Source organism: Silene latifolia, chromosome 3 (assembly GCF_048544455.1).
Source record: "Silene latifolia isolate original U9 population chromosome 3, ASM4854445v1, whole genome shotgun sequence".
NCBI classification, from domain to species: domain Eukaryota; kingdom Viridiplantae; phylum Streptophyta; class Magnoliopsida; order Caryophyllales; family Caryophyllaceae; genus Silene; species Silene latifolia.
In genome coordinates, this window is record NC_133528.1 from 53,424,353 (window position 1) to 53,439,723 (window position 15,371).

Consider the following 15,371-nt stretch of genomic DNA (forward strand, 5'->3'; position numbering starts at 1 on the left):
GTCAATTTGAGCAAGTGAAGGTCACCAATTGACCTCTTCTCACCTTTTCAACCCTTGGGTCACCCTAATCTTTTGCTTAAATGTGGATTAAGGTGACCTTTCACCAATTGACCCCCCAATTGACCTTGCTTGGGGGTGGTCTTAGAGTCTTTGAGGTATTATCATTGAAGTGGAAATGAAGGAAAGAGACGTAAAATGGCATGTGAATATTAGGAATAGTAGTAGCATCATTACGCTAATTAAATTTTCATTCAGATCATACCTTTGTTTGGTTTAGCAGCAAAACAAGGTGGAAAGATGATGATGACACAAAAAAAAGCTGATAATTATTAACATAGACAAACAAACAAAGTTGTTATCTTTGATAACTCAAATACATCCATAAAAATTGAAACTTTTCAGCTTTTAATCTATCTAACATGTAACATCTCATCACAAAAAGAGAATTTAATTTAGTAAAAAAGAACAAGTTTCACTATCATACACACCTAGGAAATAAAGTGCTATAAATTGGACCGACTTTTTCCTCCTACTATATATTATAATCATAATCACCCCACTAAACTAAGATAACATTAATTCTCCATATCACTAATTCCAACCATTTCTTTCAACTCCCTTCTCATTTTCTTTCCTTTCAATTTCCATGCTTTTCATTCCTGGTAATTATGTTTCTCACTTGTTATTTTTTGTGTAATTTGCTGTTTTTGATTAATGGGTTTTTGTCAAATGCTCTTAGTTTGCTTGTGATTTGTGTTATATTTGATTTGAGAAACGGGGTTGGTTGGGTTAGGATGATTAAGGGACATAAAAGTTCACAAATTTCTGTATTTAAGATATTGGGTTGTGATTTTTTTTTAGTTTAAGTTGGTTTTACTGTGGTACTGAGTTTGCGGGAGCTATTGAGGCACTCGAGTAATGTTGTTCTACTGAGTTTGCTGATGTCTTAACATTATAATCCCCTCATCTCGATAATTTGTTATTCTTTTTTAAAAGGGTATTTTAATCAAGGGTAAACAAATGATTGGGACGGAGGGAGTAGATAAAATAATTGATATTCTAAATTTAACAGGGTTTTAAGGAAGACTGTTGCTGGATATTGTCTTGTCCATGGATTTTGAGTAGGTCAAAACGTGTTCATTATTAAGGAAAGTAGTTAATGATAAATATGATGAACATGTATTCATATTGATGAAACAAGTTGATCATGAATAGGATACAAAGTTCTGTATAATAAAAATGGTATAGAAAATTTGTTTGTATTAGTATCAATCAAAGTAAACAAATCGTGTTTTGGCATTTTCTCGTCGATAAGTCCATGATTACAGCACTTAAGCAGTGTATAATGTTGGACTTTTAATAGAAAGAGTAGATCCATGGAAACCTGTGAATGACATGGTCCTTTAAAATATGACCCAAGTGGGTCCAATATGATGGAGATGGAGTTGGAGTGGTCTCTACTCTCACCTCTATCTTCAATAATGTGCAACTTGCTCAATTCCTGAGGCACAAACTGAACCTAGGAATCGTCGACTGTTGCCATGTTGGTGTTTGAATATTCTTAATTAAATAGTTTCAATATGTTTGAAATAGTTTAATTTTGAAAGTGGAGGAAGGTCGGTTGGTGGAGCTACCTTTTACTTCTTGCAAAGGGTTGACCTTTTCTTTAAGCCATAGATTTTCTTGCTTAGTTAGTTATATCTTATAATCTTTATCTAATATTTGGTGGTGTCTTGTTTCTTTGAATTTTTCTTGTTGTGTTAGCAGTTGGTTAGGCTTGGAATGTTAGTTGTTATTTGACAAAAAGACGGTTTGAAGGGGGAAACTTTGTGCAAGACGTATGCATGTCTGCCTCCGTGGCTACTGCTCAGAACGGGGTGGAAGTATCATTGTGTCCAGTGCGAACTCAATCTCTTAATGTGTTTGATTTGAATGAAAGAGATAATATAAACGGAGACATTGATCAAACTTCTTCGAGCTCTGCATTTCGGGTTGCAGATATCTTACTATCAAATGGGGAGTTTTACCATGGGTCAATGCTTGGAAATGTACCCGAGGGTTCTGGGAAGTATATTTGGTCAGACGGTTGTGTTTATGAAGGAGAATGGCGAAGGGGGATGCGACATGGGTGTGGCAAGCTTATGTTCCCTTCAGGAGCTGTTTATGAGGGTGAGTTTTCTGGTGGGTATATGCATGGTGAAGGATCATATGCTTGGCCAGGTCACATGACATATAGAGGCCGATGGAGATTGAGCCTTAAACATGGATTGGGATATCAAACTTACGCCAATGGTGATATCTTTGAGGGCTCTTGGATACAGGGCACCCCAGAAGGCCCTGGAAAATATACATGGAGGAATGGAAATGTTTACGTCGGAAGTATGAAAGGAGGGAAAATGTCCGGAAAAGGTACTCTTACCTGGATTAGTGGAGATATGTTTGAAGGCAGCTGGTTGAATGGAATGATGCACGGATTTGGTGTATACACTTGGAGTGAAGGTGGTTGTTTTGTTGGGACTTGGACTCGTGGTTTGAAAGACGGGAAGGGTGCATTTTACCCTAAAGGTAGCCAACTTCCAGCTACACAAGAGCTCTACCTAGGTGCTCTAAGGAAAAGAGGAGTGTTGCCCGATTCGAAAAAGCAAAATAAAGTGTCTAATCTTCATCATGCATCCTCAGTTGACTTGGGTAACATAAAGGTTCCAAGAAGCCACGAATCTCGTCACCATCAATCAGATAAGCTTTTGAAGGGAAATCTTTTAAACTTGGAACAATCCCGTGAGGAGAATGTATCTCTTGAGAGACGTTGGAGCCTTGAGGTTGCAATTGAGAAAGTAATTGGACATAGTTTATCCGAGTCTTTCAGAGAAGGGGGCGAGAAACAGGCTGGGACAAACATACCTATCCTCGAGCGGGAGTATATGCAAGGTGTTTTAATTAGTGAGGTGGTTGTAAGTCATTCGTTTTCAAGGTCTAGAAGAGCAAAACGGAGGCAGAAGAGACTAGCAAAAGAGGTGAAAAGACCAGGTGAAACTATTATTAAAGGTCATCGAAGTTATGATTTAATGCTCAGCTTGCAGTTAGGGATAAGGTATTTTTGCTCTCTTTATCCCCTTTTAGCTTATCTTTATTGATGTGTACACTTCTGATAAGCTTCATTTGCTGTGAACTTGTATCATAAGACTGATTGGTTGCATCTTTTGAGACAGATAAACTTGCAGTTTGCAAAAGCATCTATTAAAATATATATAGCGGATGTCATAGCTTGTTTCGTGTACAATGGTCAATGACATTAATTTTGCAACTGCACTTCGTGTTTACAGCGCTATCTTGAATTTCCTATTGAATTCGTTGTACTCTCATATTGCACTTCTCATTTATATTATCTTGCGTACCTGATTCTGATACTCCACAAGTCCACATATGGATATAGGCATGATCTCTGGACATTTATTTTAACCTAAAAACACGGCATTTTTTTTTTCCCATAAAATAAACATGTCTAACACTTGGACATTCACTCGGTGTTGGATACTTATAACCGAGTCCGAGTGACATAGATTATGTTACACAGGTAGCCTATGTCTTATTCATCATGTAACTTATTCATTTTCCTGTTTGAACGAAGTATACTTTTTGTCTTTTCAAATTTCCTATACATGAGTAAGGCCAAGTCTTCCTTTTTTTTAGGTAAAGGAGGTCTTTTAGTCTGTGGTGACATCTTGAAAATCTATACTAAATGTACATTATAATGTAATCAGATACACCGTGGGAAAAATAACGCCAATACCAAAGCGCGAAGTTCGAGCATCTGATTTTGGTTCTCAAGCAAGTTTTTGGATGAGTTTTCCTAAAGAAGGGTCACAGCTGACGCCTCCTCATCAGTCAGAGGATTTTAAATGGAAGGACTATTGCCCCATGGTTTTCAGGTTTGTTATTGATTCGAACATGGAGTCATGGTTAGAATTATTGAAATGCCTCCCTAATAAAAAAGTCTTTCAAAAAACATAAGCATAGTCTGTTAAAAAATCTGTAAAAGTATGCAGGCCCAACATACCAAACTGCTGATGACTCAGGGCAAAACAAAGCTGGCCTTAAGTATAAAATTAACAAAGTATGATTGTATTTGTTTATTCGTATTGATAAAGTCATGATGTTCTTTTCCCCTAACAAAAAAAGGGGCATTATGGTCTTAGAAAGTAGTGTTGACCTTTAAGATACTGAATTAGATTTATTTAATCGTCTGATTTCTGTACCAATGGGTTTCTCTATGGCCTGGACATTATTCAGCTGCGGATGTGATTATGTGAGTATAATTCTTATAATATCCATCTCACAACAATACAACACATGCATAGTGTAGTCCCTCAGACTTGTAATATGCGGAGTCAGTTCTATAAATCTATATATGTCGCCCAAGATTGTTAAGATTGGGATCCTACTTTGGATTTGGTAAAAGGTATTTGGATTGGATCATTAAATCGAATGGAGGATCAGAAGATCCAACAAATAGCTTGAATCAACAAAATTTGAACATGAATTTAGTATGATTATCCTAATACCATTTTGAAAGTGTATCGAATGAGTACAATCTCTATAATTATATAGAACATTACTATTGAGTGTTATTTAACACATATACCTTTTGTCTTTGGATTACATGTACAACCACGCCAAAAAAAAAATCAGAGTGTGGAAGAAAAAAATCGAAACATTTACAACGCTACTGTTAATCCTATACGTTCATTTGCGACACATCTCCAATTCTGAATGGTTTTACAATAATCCTGTAGTTGTAGTGAATTTTTGATGATCTGGATTGTTATGCACATTTGGATGATTCTATGGTCTGAATCCTAATAACTATGATCTCACTTGTATAATCGACATTCCTAACTCAAGGTAGCCAAGAGGTTGTTTGTAATATTGGCAAGTTGGTTAATGCTTCTAGTCTACTACTTTAACGTGTCTTGGTATTCTTAAAGCTAGTTTAGCAATATAGTTATTAAGTCTTGATGATATAAAGTTATAGCATTTTTTTTTAAAAAAAAAAAATCCATCAAAATTCAGCTGGAGTACACTCTACTTTGCTATATTATTCCTCTTTTTGGGCTTATAATATATCCCATTCCCATGTAGGTTGATGTACTATTAATCTTTTACGAATGATAGGGTAGGGCTTTGAGGTGTTGCCGTCTGACCGAGAGGTCACGGGTTCAAGTTCTTGGAGCGGCCTCTTGCCAAAATGGCAAGGGAAGGCTTACCCCTATTACACCCTTATGGTGGGACCTTTCCCCGGACCCTCGCCTTGCCGGGACGCCATCGTGCACCGGGCTGCCCTTTTCTTTTAGTGTAGGGCTTTGAGCTTAAATTTATTGAATTGTTTTGTGTAGGAGTATGTTAATGAGTGTTGCCAGTCACAATGATCTGCATAATTTCTTTTCTGGGTAGTTAAATCATCTCTCTGTCTTTTTCCATATCCAGTACCTTTTAGACATTGAATAATATTGTACACAGGGTAAGATTGTGACATTAAAATGTTAGCTTACTCACGCTGTCAGAAATTTGAGGGAGATGTTCAAGATAGATGCTGCAGACTACATGATGTCCATCTGTGGAAATGATGCTTTGAGGGAACTTTCGTCTCCTGGGAAGAGTGGAAGTGTTTTCTTTCTCTCTCAAGATGACCGTTTCATGATTAAGACACTGCGCAAGTCCGAAGTGAAGGTTAGTGATTAACTTATCCCTAATTCAACTTTCCTTTTAGCGCATTCATTTTAGTACTTAGTTTCAGCATCTTTTCATTTCAACCTTAGTTGGGTGATGCTGTAGAGATGACTTTCCAAGACCCATATTAATGTTTTGCCTTTGTCGTTGCAGAAGATATCTTATTTTTTCTTTTGCTAGGATTATATGAGCTTAACATCATGAAGAATAAAATACACACATGTTTGAGTTGGCAGTCAGGCTTGTAATTTTCTTTTCATTTTAGGCTTTTAGCAGTTAACCACTTGACCCCACCTTTGAACTTCATGGTTATTTTACGCCACCTTTAAATTTCGTGATTATTTGGACTCTCGAGGCTAATTTATGCAACGTGCTATCTTTTACGACATTGTTTGTGTGTCAAGTTCAATAATGATTTTTGTGTGTCAAGTTCAATAATGGTACCCTTTGGTATCATTTTTGTACATTGGCCACACCATGCTACTTAAAAAAGTATGCCTGAGCACAAATGGTTAACGATCCCTTACCTAAAATGCTTCTGGAGACATTAGGTACGCCTTCTGCAAAAGTTCACCATCATACGATTTCCATATATTTTATTTTAGTTCTTTTATTTTTCTCTTTCCTTTACCCCATTATATCGACATTTGATTTCTTTACATATTAATCTTTAAATTCCATTAGAGGTCTATAAACCTTTTTTTTCGAAGATACAAACTTGTTTGCAAAAAACATTATGCCTCATGTGCATGAGACGCGCTTTACAAGGCGTTGCCGCGGTCGGTTCAAAATCTCGACCGAGTTGTATCGGATTTTCACTCTACGGATACGATATATCGCTCGAGATTCACTCTGATCCGTCCGCAACGGCTGGTTAACGACTGATTATACCACTTCCGCGACTACGACCATACCGATATTTTGAACCATGGCCGTGTGTCACGGTCCGCTACTTTTGCCGAACCGTGGCGCGCACCCTTGCCCGTCTTAAGGCAAGATGCAAGCGACAAGGATCTTCGTGCTAGTGAGGGATCGCCCACTAGCACGATACTCGGGTCGGTGTGTGTCGGGAATCCTAGTCACGATTATCAAGTCCGGCACACGAAAGCAATAAAAGTAAGCAATACGATTATTGAAAGCAAGCAACAAGCAACAACAAGCTTTTGGATGAGAAGCGGTTTTTCATTGACTAGCACCTCTCATAGAGGCAAATTTGATAGTTTGGTCCCTGGTAGAGTGAAACATTGAATTTACAAGTTTAGTGTAGAATAGCGATATACCTATTTATGGAAACCTATTCTAAAACTACTAAGAAAATACTTACTACAAATGTACAAGGGAAATGAAATTACATAAGCATAAATAAATCTAAGGGTTCGAAGTGTGCGGATCGTCACACTCTCCCCCCACCTAATGTTGCCGCCCTCGCAACACAAAAATCTCGAACGGCGCTTCAGTGAGACATCCTCGGTGAGGTGTGGCCGTCCATGCTGTATTGAGGTTTGACTTTCTCTTGAGTCCGGCTTGTAGATACTTCTCGGTCCACACCATGATCGGATTCATCGTCCCTTCAAGAATAGAGTGCATTTCCTTGACGGCGAGACTCCCGAACATCATGTCCTCCAAGTTTATCACTCGCCGCTTTGCCCGATCATTCGGAAAGTCCAAGTCCTCGTTGCTCGAGCGGAAATTTTACGAGATCGTTCAAGGTGCTCGCTCCATCGCACCTTCACCTTGTCCATCACCACTTCGACTGCATTCAAGGGAATGTGAGATCTCCGGACGCCGAATCGGCATTTCGGCGCGGCCCCTGATGGTACGAGGCCTTCTCTCTTGGGTCGACCGACCCGCAAACCAGGACGTCGATTCAAGACATCGACGCGGCCCCTGATGGTACGAGGCCTTCTCTCTTGGGTCGACCGACCCTTGAAACCAGGACGTCGATTCAAAGACATCGACGCGGCCCCCGATGGTACGAGGCCTACTTCTTTGGGCATCCCGCCCTCATTGTCTACTCCTCGTGAGGGGGTAGACTCTTCTTTCGTCCTCCAGGCCACTTAGCATCGTAGTTAGCCTGGGTCTTGTTCGCCCTCGGCTCCACCGAACCTTTAGGCGTTCTCCAAGGTCGCGTCCCTTGTTTCGGCGTCGGTATCACCCTCATAGCCGAAATTCGATCCCCCTTGTCTTTCGTCGTTGTCTACCGTCTTCACTACGATAGACCCCATTAGTAGCATTGATCCGTCACTCGGTTTCAATACTACCAAGGCTTTTAAAGAAGCGCATCCCGAGTACTAACTTGAAGTCATCCAATGAACGGTGGTGAAGTCGAGCTCCCCGCCCACTCACCCACTTGGACCGCGACCTTCTTAGCCACTCCTTGGACGCGTCTTACTTTCCCATTGACCGGCTTCAGGCGGTGCAAATTTGTTAGCATCCCGAGAACTAGCCCCAACCGATCAGCTTCCTCTTTCGTAACAAAGTTGTGGGAGGCGCCCGAGTCGATCAAGGCTCGAGCTTGCTTCCCATTCACCATCAAGTCCACGTACATGAGCCCGTGGGATTTCTTGGCGAAGGAATCTTCGTACTTCCCCATCGCGCTGATCCTTTGAAGTGAGCCCATCCGTGGTTGGTCTTCACCATCACTCGAGTCTTCGTTACACTCTTGGTGATAGTCGGCCAACGCCCCATCAAGACGTTCTTCCCTTTCGGCATCTTCTTGAACATGGCATTGAACTCCGCTTTGTTCGGACAATCAGCCATCTTGTGAGGACCTTTGCACACAAAACACGCGAACGGTCTCTTCGTTGTGGAAGCAGTAGAGTTTCCCGCCTTCGAAGACGAGTTTGAGGGCGAGTTTGTAGTGCTCGCCGATTGGGCTTGACTTCCTTGCGAGCGGAACCGACTGTTACCAACTAAAATGGCGCTGTTTTGTGGCCTTTGTCCATTGTACCCACTTTGTGACGTACCAGCATTGCCTGTTGGTGCCACAACTCTTCGTGCCTCTCGTTCCCCATGAAAGTCGAGCAGGCGCTCAGCGGCCGAAGACAGAGTTTTGGGATTCTGCCTCATGACCTCCTGTTGTGCCCACCTCTTCAACCCGTCAATGAATTCGAATGTCCTATCCGTCTCGGACATTTCGGTAATCTCGAGCATGCACGCTGAGAATTCCCTCACATATTCCCGGATTGATTTGGTGTGCTTGATTTCCTTCAACTTCTTCCGAGCAACAAACTCCGTGTTCTCGGGGTAGAAGTGATCCTTCAAGATCCTCTTGAAATCGGCCCACGATGTCACCGTAATCGTGCCCGCATCGATTTCCTTGTACCTAGCCCTCCACCACATCTTGGCATCGTCGACTAGATACATGCTTGCCGTGACAACTTCCGCGTCTTCGTCGAGCCCACTTACTCGGAAGTATTGCTTCATATCGAAGATAAAGTTATCCACCGCTTTCGAATCCCTCGCCCCATCGTAGGCACGAGGTGGAGGTGCCTTCACCTTATGGCTCCCCACAGATTTCCTGTCATTGGCCACCGCTTTCACGAGCGTGGCGCAAGTGTTCTCTAACATCTCGACCTTTCGATGCAGATGATTGATCTCTTCCTCCTGATCGTCGGGGATCGCACCACTGATCGCTTGGATGCGGGTATCCATCCCGTCCACCTTCGTCTCAAGGTCACAAACCGTCTTTTGCAACTCCTCGAGGCTCGCGGCCATCCGCATAACGATGTCCTCGAGTTTGGGAAGCTTGACGTCGATTGCGTCCTCTAAGGCATCCACTCGGTCCTCGATTGTTTCGCCCATTTTCTCGATCTCGATGAACAAATGCGGCGTGCAGAAACCAGTCCGAAGACCGGGCTCTGATACCAAATGTCACGGTCCGCTACTTTTGCCAGACCGTGGCGCGCACCCTTTCCCGTCTCAAGGCAAGATGCAAGCGACAAGGATCTTCGTGCTAGTGAGGGATCGCCCACTAGCACGATACTCGGGTCTCGGGTCGGTGTGTGTCGGGAATCCTAGTCACGATTATCAAGTCCGGCACACGAAAGCAATAAAAGTAAGCAATACGATTATTGAAAGCAAGCAACAAGCAACAACAAGCTTTTGGATGAGAAGCGGTTTTTCATTGACTAGCACCTCTCATAGAGGCAAATTTGATAGTTTGGTCCTGGTAGCAGGAAACATTGAATTTACAAGTTTAGTGTAGAATAGCGATATACCTATTTATGGAAACCTATTCTAAAACTACTAAGAAAATACTTACTACAAATGTACAAGGGAAATGAAATTACATAAGCATAAATAAATCTAAGGGTTCGAAGTGTGCGGATCGTCACACCGTGGCACCCCTCACGCCTTTTAAAGCTAAGCTCCCATGCTCTATAGGAGTACACCTGTTGTGAACTTTGTATAATGCTCGTCATTAATGCATTATTGCTAAATTGGCTTAATCTATCTCTTAGAGGCTGATTCTATTGTTAATGCTGAACATTGTAGGCATTGCAGATAATGCTTTTTCTAGCTGTTTGTTCAGCATTTGAAGTTTTAAACATAGTTGGTTCTATTTCATCGAGCAATTGCTTATATTAGTTTCTTGACTGTATAACTATTTGGCTTTTACTAGGATAGACTTTTGCTGATGATTTGTTTTTGGTCTAGGTCCTGCTGCGGATGCTGCCTCAATATCATTATCATGTGCGTACATATGAGAACACCCTTATAACTAAGTTTTTCGGACTTCACAGGATCATACCTTCAAGTGGTCAAAAGGTTAGTAAGATCTTCTGTTATTATTGTTATATTAATGGTGGTAATAACATGCATTAGGAGACACAAAGAGAGACTGAATGAAAGGCTAGACAGAGATCGTTGTGTAGTCAGGCTATTATTAATAGTTTACTGAATTAATGAAGATATAACATATGCTTCTCTGTGACAAAATACAAGATCCAGCCATTATGCAGGCTTTAAACAGACTAGATCCAGTAAACTGTAAGGCCTTGTTGGAATGGAGGTTTGGAGGGCAAGGAAGGGGAATTTTTCCGTTGCGTAGTTAGTAATTTGGGTTGGATGAATACAGGAGGTGAAGGAGATGAAGAGATCCATTTTCCTTCCTACCCAGCTGGATAGATTTGGAAGGAAATGGTCTCCTTCCCTTCCCCCTCAATTTGTGTCTAAACAACAGATCAGGGGTTATTAGTATCAAGCTACATGATTGCCTATCTTTTATATGAACCTATTTGTCATCCTCATAGTAATTACTTATATGCACTCTAGTGAAGAGTTAGCTTTCTGCTCTACTAGTGGCCTATATTCATCTTGAAGTTAAATTGTTTAGTATACCATTCAGAATGGGTAACTTTGTTAATTATTGCTGGCTTGCAGTTTCGGTTTGTGGTGATGGGCAATATGTTCTGCACTGAGCTTAGGATCCACCGTCGATTTGACTTAAAGGGGTCCTCTCTAGGGCGCTCAGCAGATAAAGTTGAGATTGATGAAAATACAATCCTCAAAGATTTGGATTTGAACTATTCCTTTTACTTGGAACCATCTTGGCGGGATGCACTTCTGAAGTAGGTTATGGTAGTTGTTGAACTTTATGTGTGATATTTAATTTTGGTATTTTAGTCTTTTATGTGTCAGAAATTTATTTGTTGTGTAGGTTCTAGTATGTTACTTTACTTCACTTCTCGGTTGCATGTCACCTGTTGAACACTCCAACAATCCGACCTTCGACAATTAATTTTTGGCCAAAAACCTGGAACTTTTGCACAAAACAATCGTATCTTGTCCAACACTCGACTCCATGTCAGGTCCGACATTGGCAACCGAGTCTGAGTAACAAAAGATCCTGCTTCCTAGCAATCCTTCTTAAGTTGCTTGAAACCATCATGCCTAAAGTGAACCATGTTCCCTTTCGTTTGTGTAACAATAACCAAGAGTTCTTACTAGTAATCAAGTTTCTCCAAATGGTTTTTGCAGCCAAATACAGGTTGACAGTAAATTTTTGGAGTCTCAGGACATCATGGATTACAGTCTTTTACTTGGAGTACACTATCGCGCCCCTCAGCACCTTCAGACACTTATGACTCGCGCGATAAGTATGAATGCAGATGGGTTAGGTGTTGTAGCAGAGGAAGGTCTGTATCGAATCTATTACTGAGAATTACTGTTTTCCTTTGTGTATTTGTACTTAAAACATAATCCATCATTTAAAAAAAAAGAATGAGCTTTTAATGGAAAATTTGTTATGTGATTGTTGGGCTAGTTAAAATTCAGCAAGAATTAGTCATAAATGATCTTTAGTTTTCAGCTAGTTAAAATAGTGAAACTGATCTAAATAGACCAGCCTTTCCCTTTAAATTTGGGGTACAAGTTCTAGTTTGATTAAGAGTACAGATAAAAAAAAATATCATTTCTGTACTACTTCAAAACTTATACTCCGTACTTGTAATCTTGTTTCATTCAAAACTTCTACCTTATATGAACATTTTCTCCAAATCTCTTACAAAAAGTTAAATTTTGGCAAATAAAATTGTTTTCAGCAAGAATTAGTCATAAATGATCTTTAGTTTTGCCCAGAAATTAAATTTAAGAGGGAAAGACCATTCATGGTCGATATTTGCCAGAAATTGACTTTTATGTTTGCAAAATTCGTCTTTTAGTAGGAGGTTTGAAAACGAAAATGTTCATATTAGCGGATTATTTCGAAAATTTACGTTAGGCATATTTCTGAAGAGATGTTAGGTATAAGTCATGATTAAAACAAGAAAGAGGTATAGAATAGATACCTTTTATCACGTAACTCTCTTATTATAGTTATATTAGTCTTTCCCTTTGACGTAGATGAGTCAGCTAATTTAGCTGTGGATAAATTGGTTTCTCTCTATTTTCGTTTATTTGTTTTGTACTCTCTTATCTAAGAATCCATAATTAATAAGAATTGAGACTGGAATCGTTTTCAACGAAGGAGTAAGACTGTGTATGTCCAACTCCCTGACATGCCTTGTTTGGGCCTTTAAAACACTAGTGTAACATTGTTGCTGTTATCTAATGCAGATGCTCTGGAAGACGAAATGATGGCTTTTCCACAAAGCCTTGTTTTGGTCCCACGAGGAGATGATAACAGTGTTGTTGTGGGCCCTCATATTAGAGGTAGTCGATTACGAGCAGTGTCTGCCACAGGTCATGAAGAAGTGGATCTGCTCCTTCCAGGCACAGCCAGGTATACTATTTGGTTTCCTTTTTTTTTTTTTTTGTGTGTCTGGTTTTACAGTAGCAGGAAGCTGTAGACTTTTTAGATTGAAATCTTAGTATTGAGAGGACAAATGAGCATTCACATCCGTCAGCCACATCAGTGGGTCCCTTCATATGGCCTTTCGTGAAATAATCCCTTCATATAGGCTTTGCTAAATAATCCCTCTATTTCATCACATATTTACCCGTGGAACAGAGTTTTAGGAGAAACCAAATGCAATAAGGGTTGTGACTTGTGAGCCATTTTCTTTTATATCCTTGCACTTTAAAAGAACCTAAAAGGCTAAAAGTAGTCTAAGTGCGGGTTTGGAACCATTTTTTGGGGGTATTGGTTGTTTCACGTAGGAAACCATGCCAGAAAAGAAATGTATACAAGTTGTTGGAACCGCTTAACAAAAGCTTCTATACAACACAAGGAAATAGAGGGACTAATCCATAATGGACTACTAGTGAATAACATTCATCATTTTTGTTCATTTCCAGGGAGCTGTTCATAAGACAGCAATTATATTGGTGAGAGTAGAAGTCTCAATTATATTGGTGAGAGTAGAAGTCTTAACCAAATGGTCGTGGGTTTGAATCCCAACTCTTGAAAATGAAGAAAACCAACCTTGAAAGGGGTCTCGCCCATTAAATTGCTTTCAGCCCTAAATGTCAATAGGGAGGATACTCCTCGTCAACATAAAAAAAAAAAATCCTCATCATTTATCCGAGTGTTCTTTGTTTGCTACACTTACCTCATGTCCATACTTGTGCGACTCAATCTAGATATGCCTATGAAAATTTGTTTGTGAAAATTCTTTATTAAAGCTTTTCTTTGAACCTATGTTACTCCGACACGTCACTTAGTTGACATGTCGCGTGTTCGACGTTATTCGCGTCTGATACGACGCATACACGGGCTACCGTATCTGACACGCCAAAATCAGATTAAGAGTAAAACGAGAAAATAAGAAAGGGAAAAAGATGTAAGAAGAAAACACTTTAAATAAATATGAACATGGGGCCAGGCAATTGCCTGGTTAATATAAAGAGAGGAATTAAATTTCCTTCTTTTCTTTTGCATGGGCCATTAATAGTTTAAATATTTTACAAAAAGAGTCGTACCCGCGCCGTGTCCGTGTGTCGCTTAATTTTACCGTACCCGTGTGTCCCTTCATTTTCCTTTTTAAAACGTGTCACCGTGTCTGTGGATCTCAGTAACATAGGTTTGAGCTAAATCTCTAAATATATTCCCCATTACCTTGCTGTCTTATTTTTCATAGGAATATAGGATTGTAGATACTTTAAAAAAAAAAAAAAATAAAGCAATTGAAGCCAAGTGTTTGTGTGCTAGCTTTTTTTGCAAAATTTCCTGCAATTCATAACATCTTTTGATGCAGTTTCCGTTTTCATCATTCAACATTATCAGAAAAACTTGTCTGTCTATGATTCGTCAACCACACTTGGCATTCCTCTTCACTATACCACAAAAAAAAGCCTTGAAAGTTGAAACCAAATCAGTCTTTCTTTAAAATATTGCAATAGAGGCTATTGTTTCCGGTAAATTGTTTACAAAACAATCTACATGTATTACATTTGTCGTCGATTCACGGCAAAATTATATTAACCTTTCTGTACGTATGATCCCCTTATTTTGATTAGGGTAATGTTAATGGAATCGTAGAATCCTTTCTTTTATTTGAAGACATCACTCCTTTCTTGGAACTTCATTAGTCAAATTTTGTTGTTCACTAAGAGTTTGCATTTTGAATTTGCTTGGTTATGACAGACTTCAAATACAGCTTGGAGTGAACTTACCGGCAAGAGCAGAACAAATTCCAGGAGAATCGGAACCAACATTTCATAAAGTTTACGATGTGGTCTTATACTTGGGTATCATTGATATACTGCAGGAATATAACATGAGCAAGAAGATCGAACATGCTTATAAATCCTTACAATTCGATTCTGTGTCAATATCAGCTGTTGACCCGACGTTTTATTCTCAACGGTTTCTAGATTTCATCAACAAAGTTTTCCCTCCGAATGTGGCTGGTGGTTGATATTTCCAAAAAGATTCCTACCATATCAAATAGGCGCATGTTTGAATGTAGAGGTTATGTTTTGTAAATATTTTGCGTGACAAATTGTTAAGATTGGTAAACTTTCATTTGTATCATAAATTGAGAATCTAATATAGGTAATATTCAGTCGAAATTCTTTTTGCAATCTACTTCGAGTTCTTTCTACTCTCCTTGGACTCTAGATTTATACATATCGTCTCTATGTGACTTGATGATTTAATGATATCAACTTTAATTATTACTTTTTTTTCTTTTTTTTTTCACCATTTGCAATAGCTAGATAATTTAGAAAATTACATAATAGATTTAAAAGGAAAAAAA

The 15,371-nt window shown here is 39.5% G+C and overlaps 1 protein-coding gene across 4 annotated transcripts; it reads left to right on the top strand.

Annotated features, from left to right (window-relative positions):
- The first annotated feature begins 366 nt into the window (after nucleotides 1–366).
- LOC141647642 (phosphatidylinositol 4-phosphate 5-kinase 9) lies at nucleotides 367–15,195 on the top strand. 4 transcript variants are annotated; one of them, XM_074455912.1, is made up of 10 exons: nucleotides 401–662; nucleotides 1,768–3,091; nucleotides 3,762–3,929; nucleotides 5,394–5,447; nucleotides 5,562–5,727; nucleotides 10,387–10,497; nucleotides 11,113–11,300; nucleotides 11,710–11,867; nucleotides 12,787–12,952; nucleotides 14,756–15,195. In XM_074455912.1, exons 2-10 carry the CDS (start codon nucleotides 1,845–1,847, stop codon nucleotides 15,027–15,029), a joined length of 2,532 nt encoding a protein of 843 aa, XP_074312013.1. In that variant the 5' UTR covers nucleotides 401–662; nucleotides 1,768–1,844; the 3' UTR covers nucleotides 15,030–15,195. The 4 variants fall into 4 exon arrangements, with proteins under 4 accessions (XP_074312015.1, XP_074312013.1, XP_074312016.1 ...); XM_074455913.1 differs by lacking the exon at nucleotides 401–662 and adding an exon at nucleotides 1,504–1,653; XM_074455914.1 differs by lacking the exon at nucleotides 5,394–5,447 and having other exon boundaries at nucleotides 367–662.
- The last annotated feature ends 176 nt before the right edge of the window (nucleotides 15,196–15,371 follow it).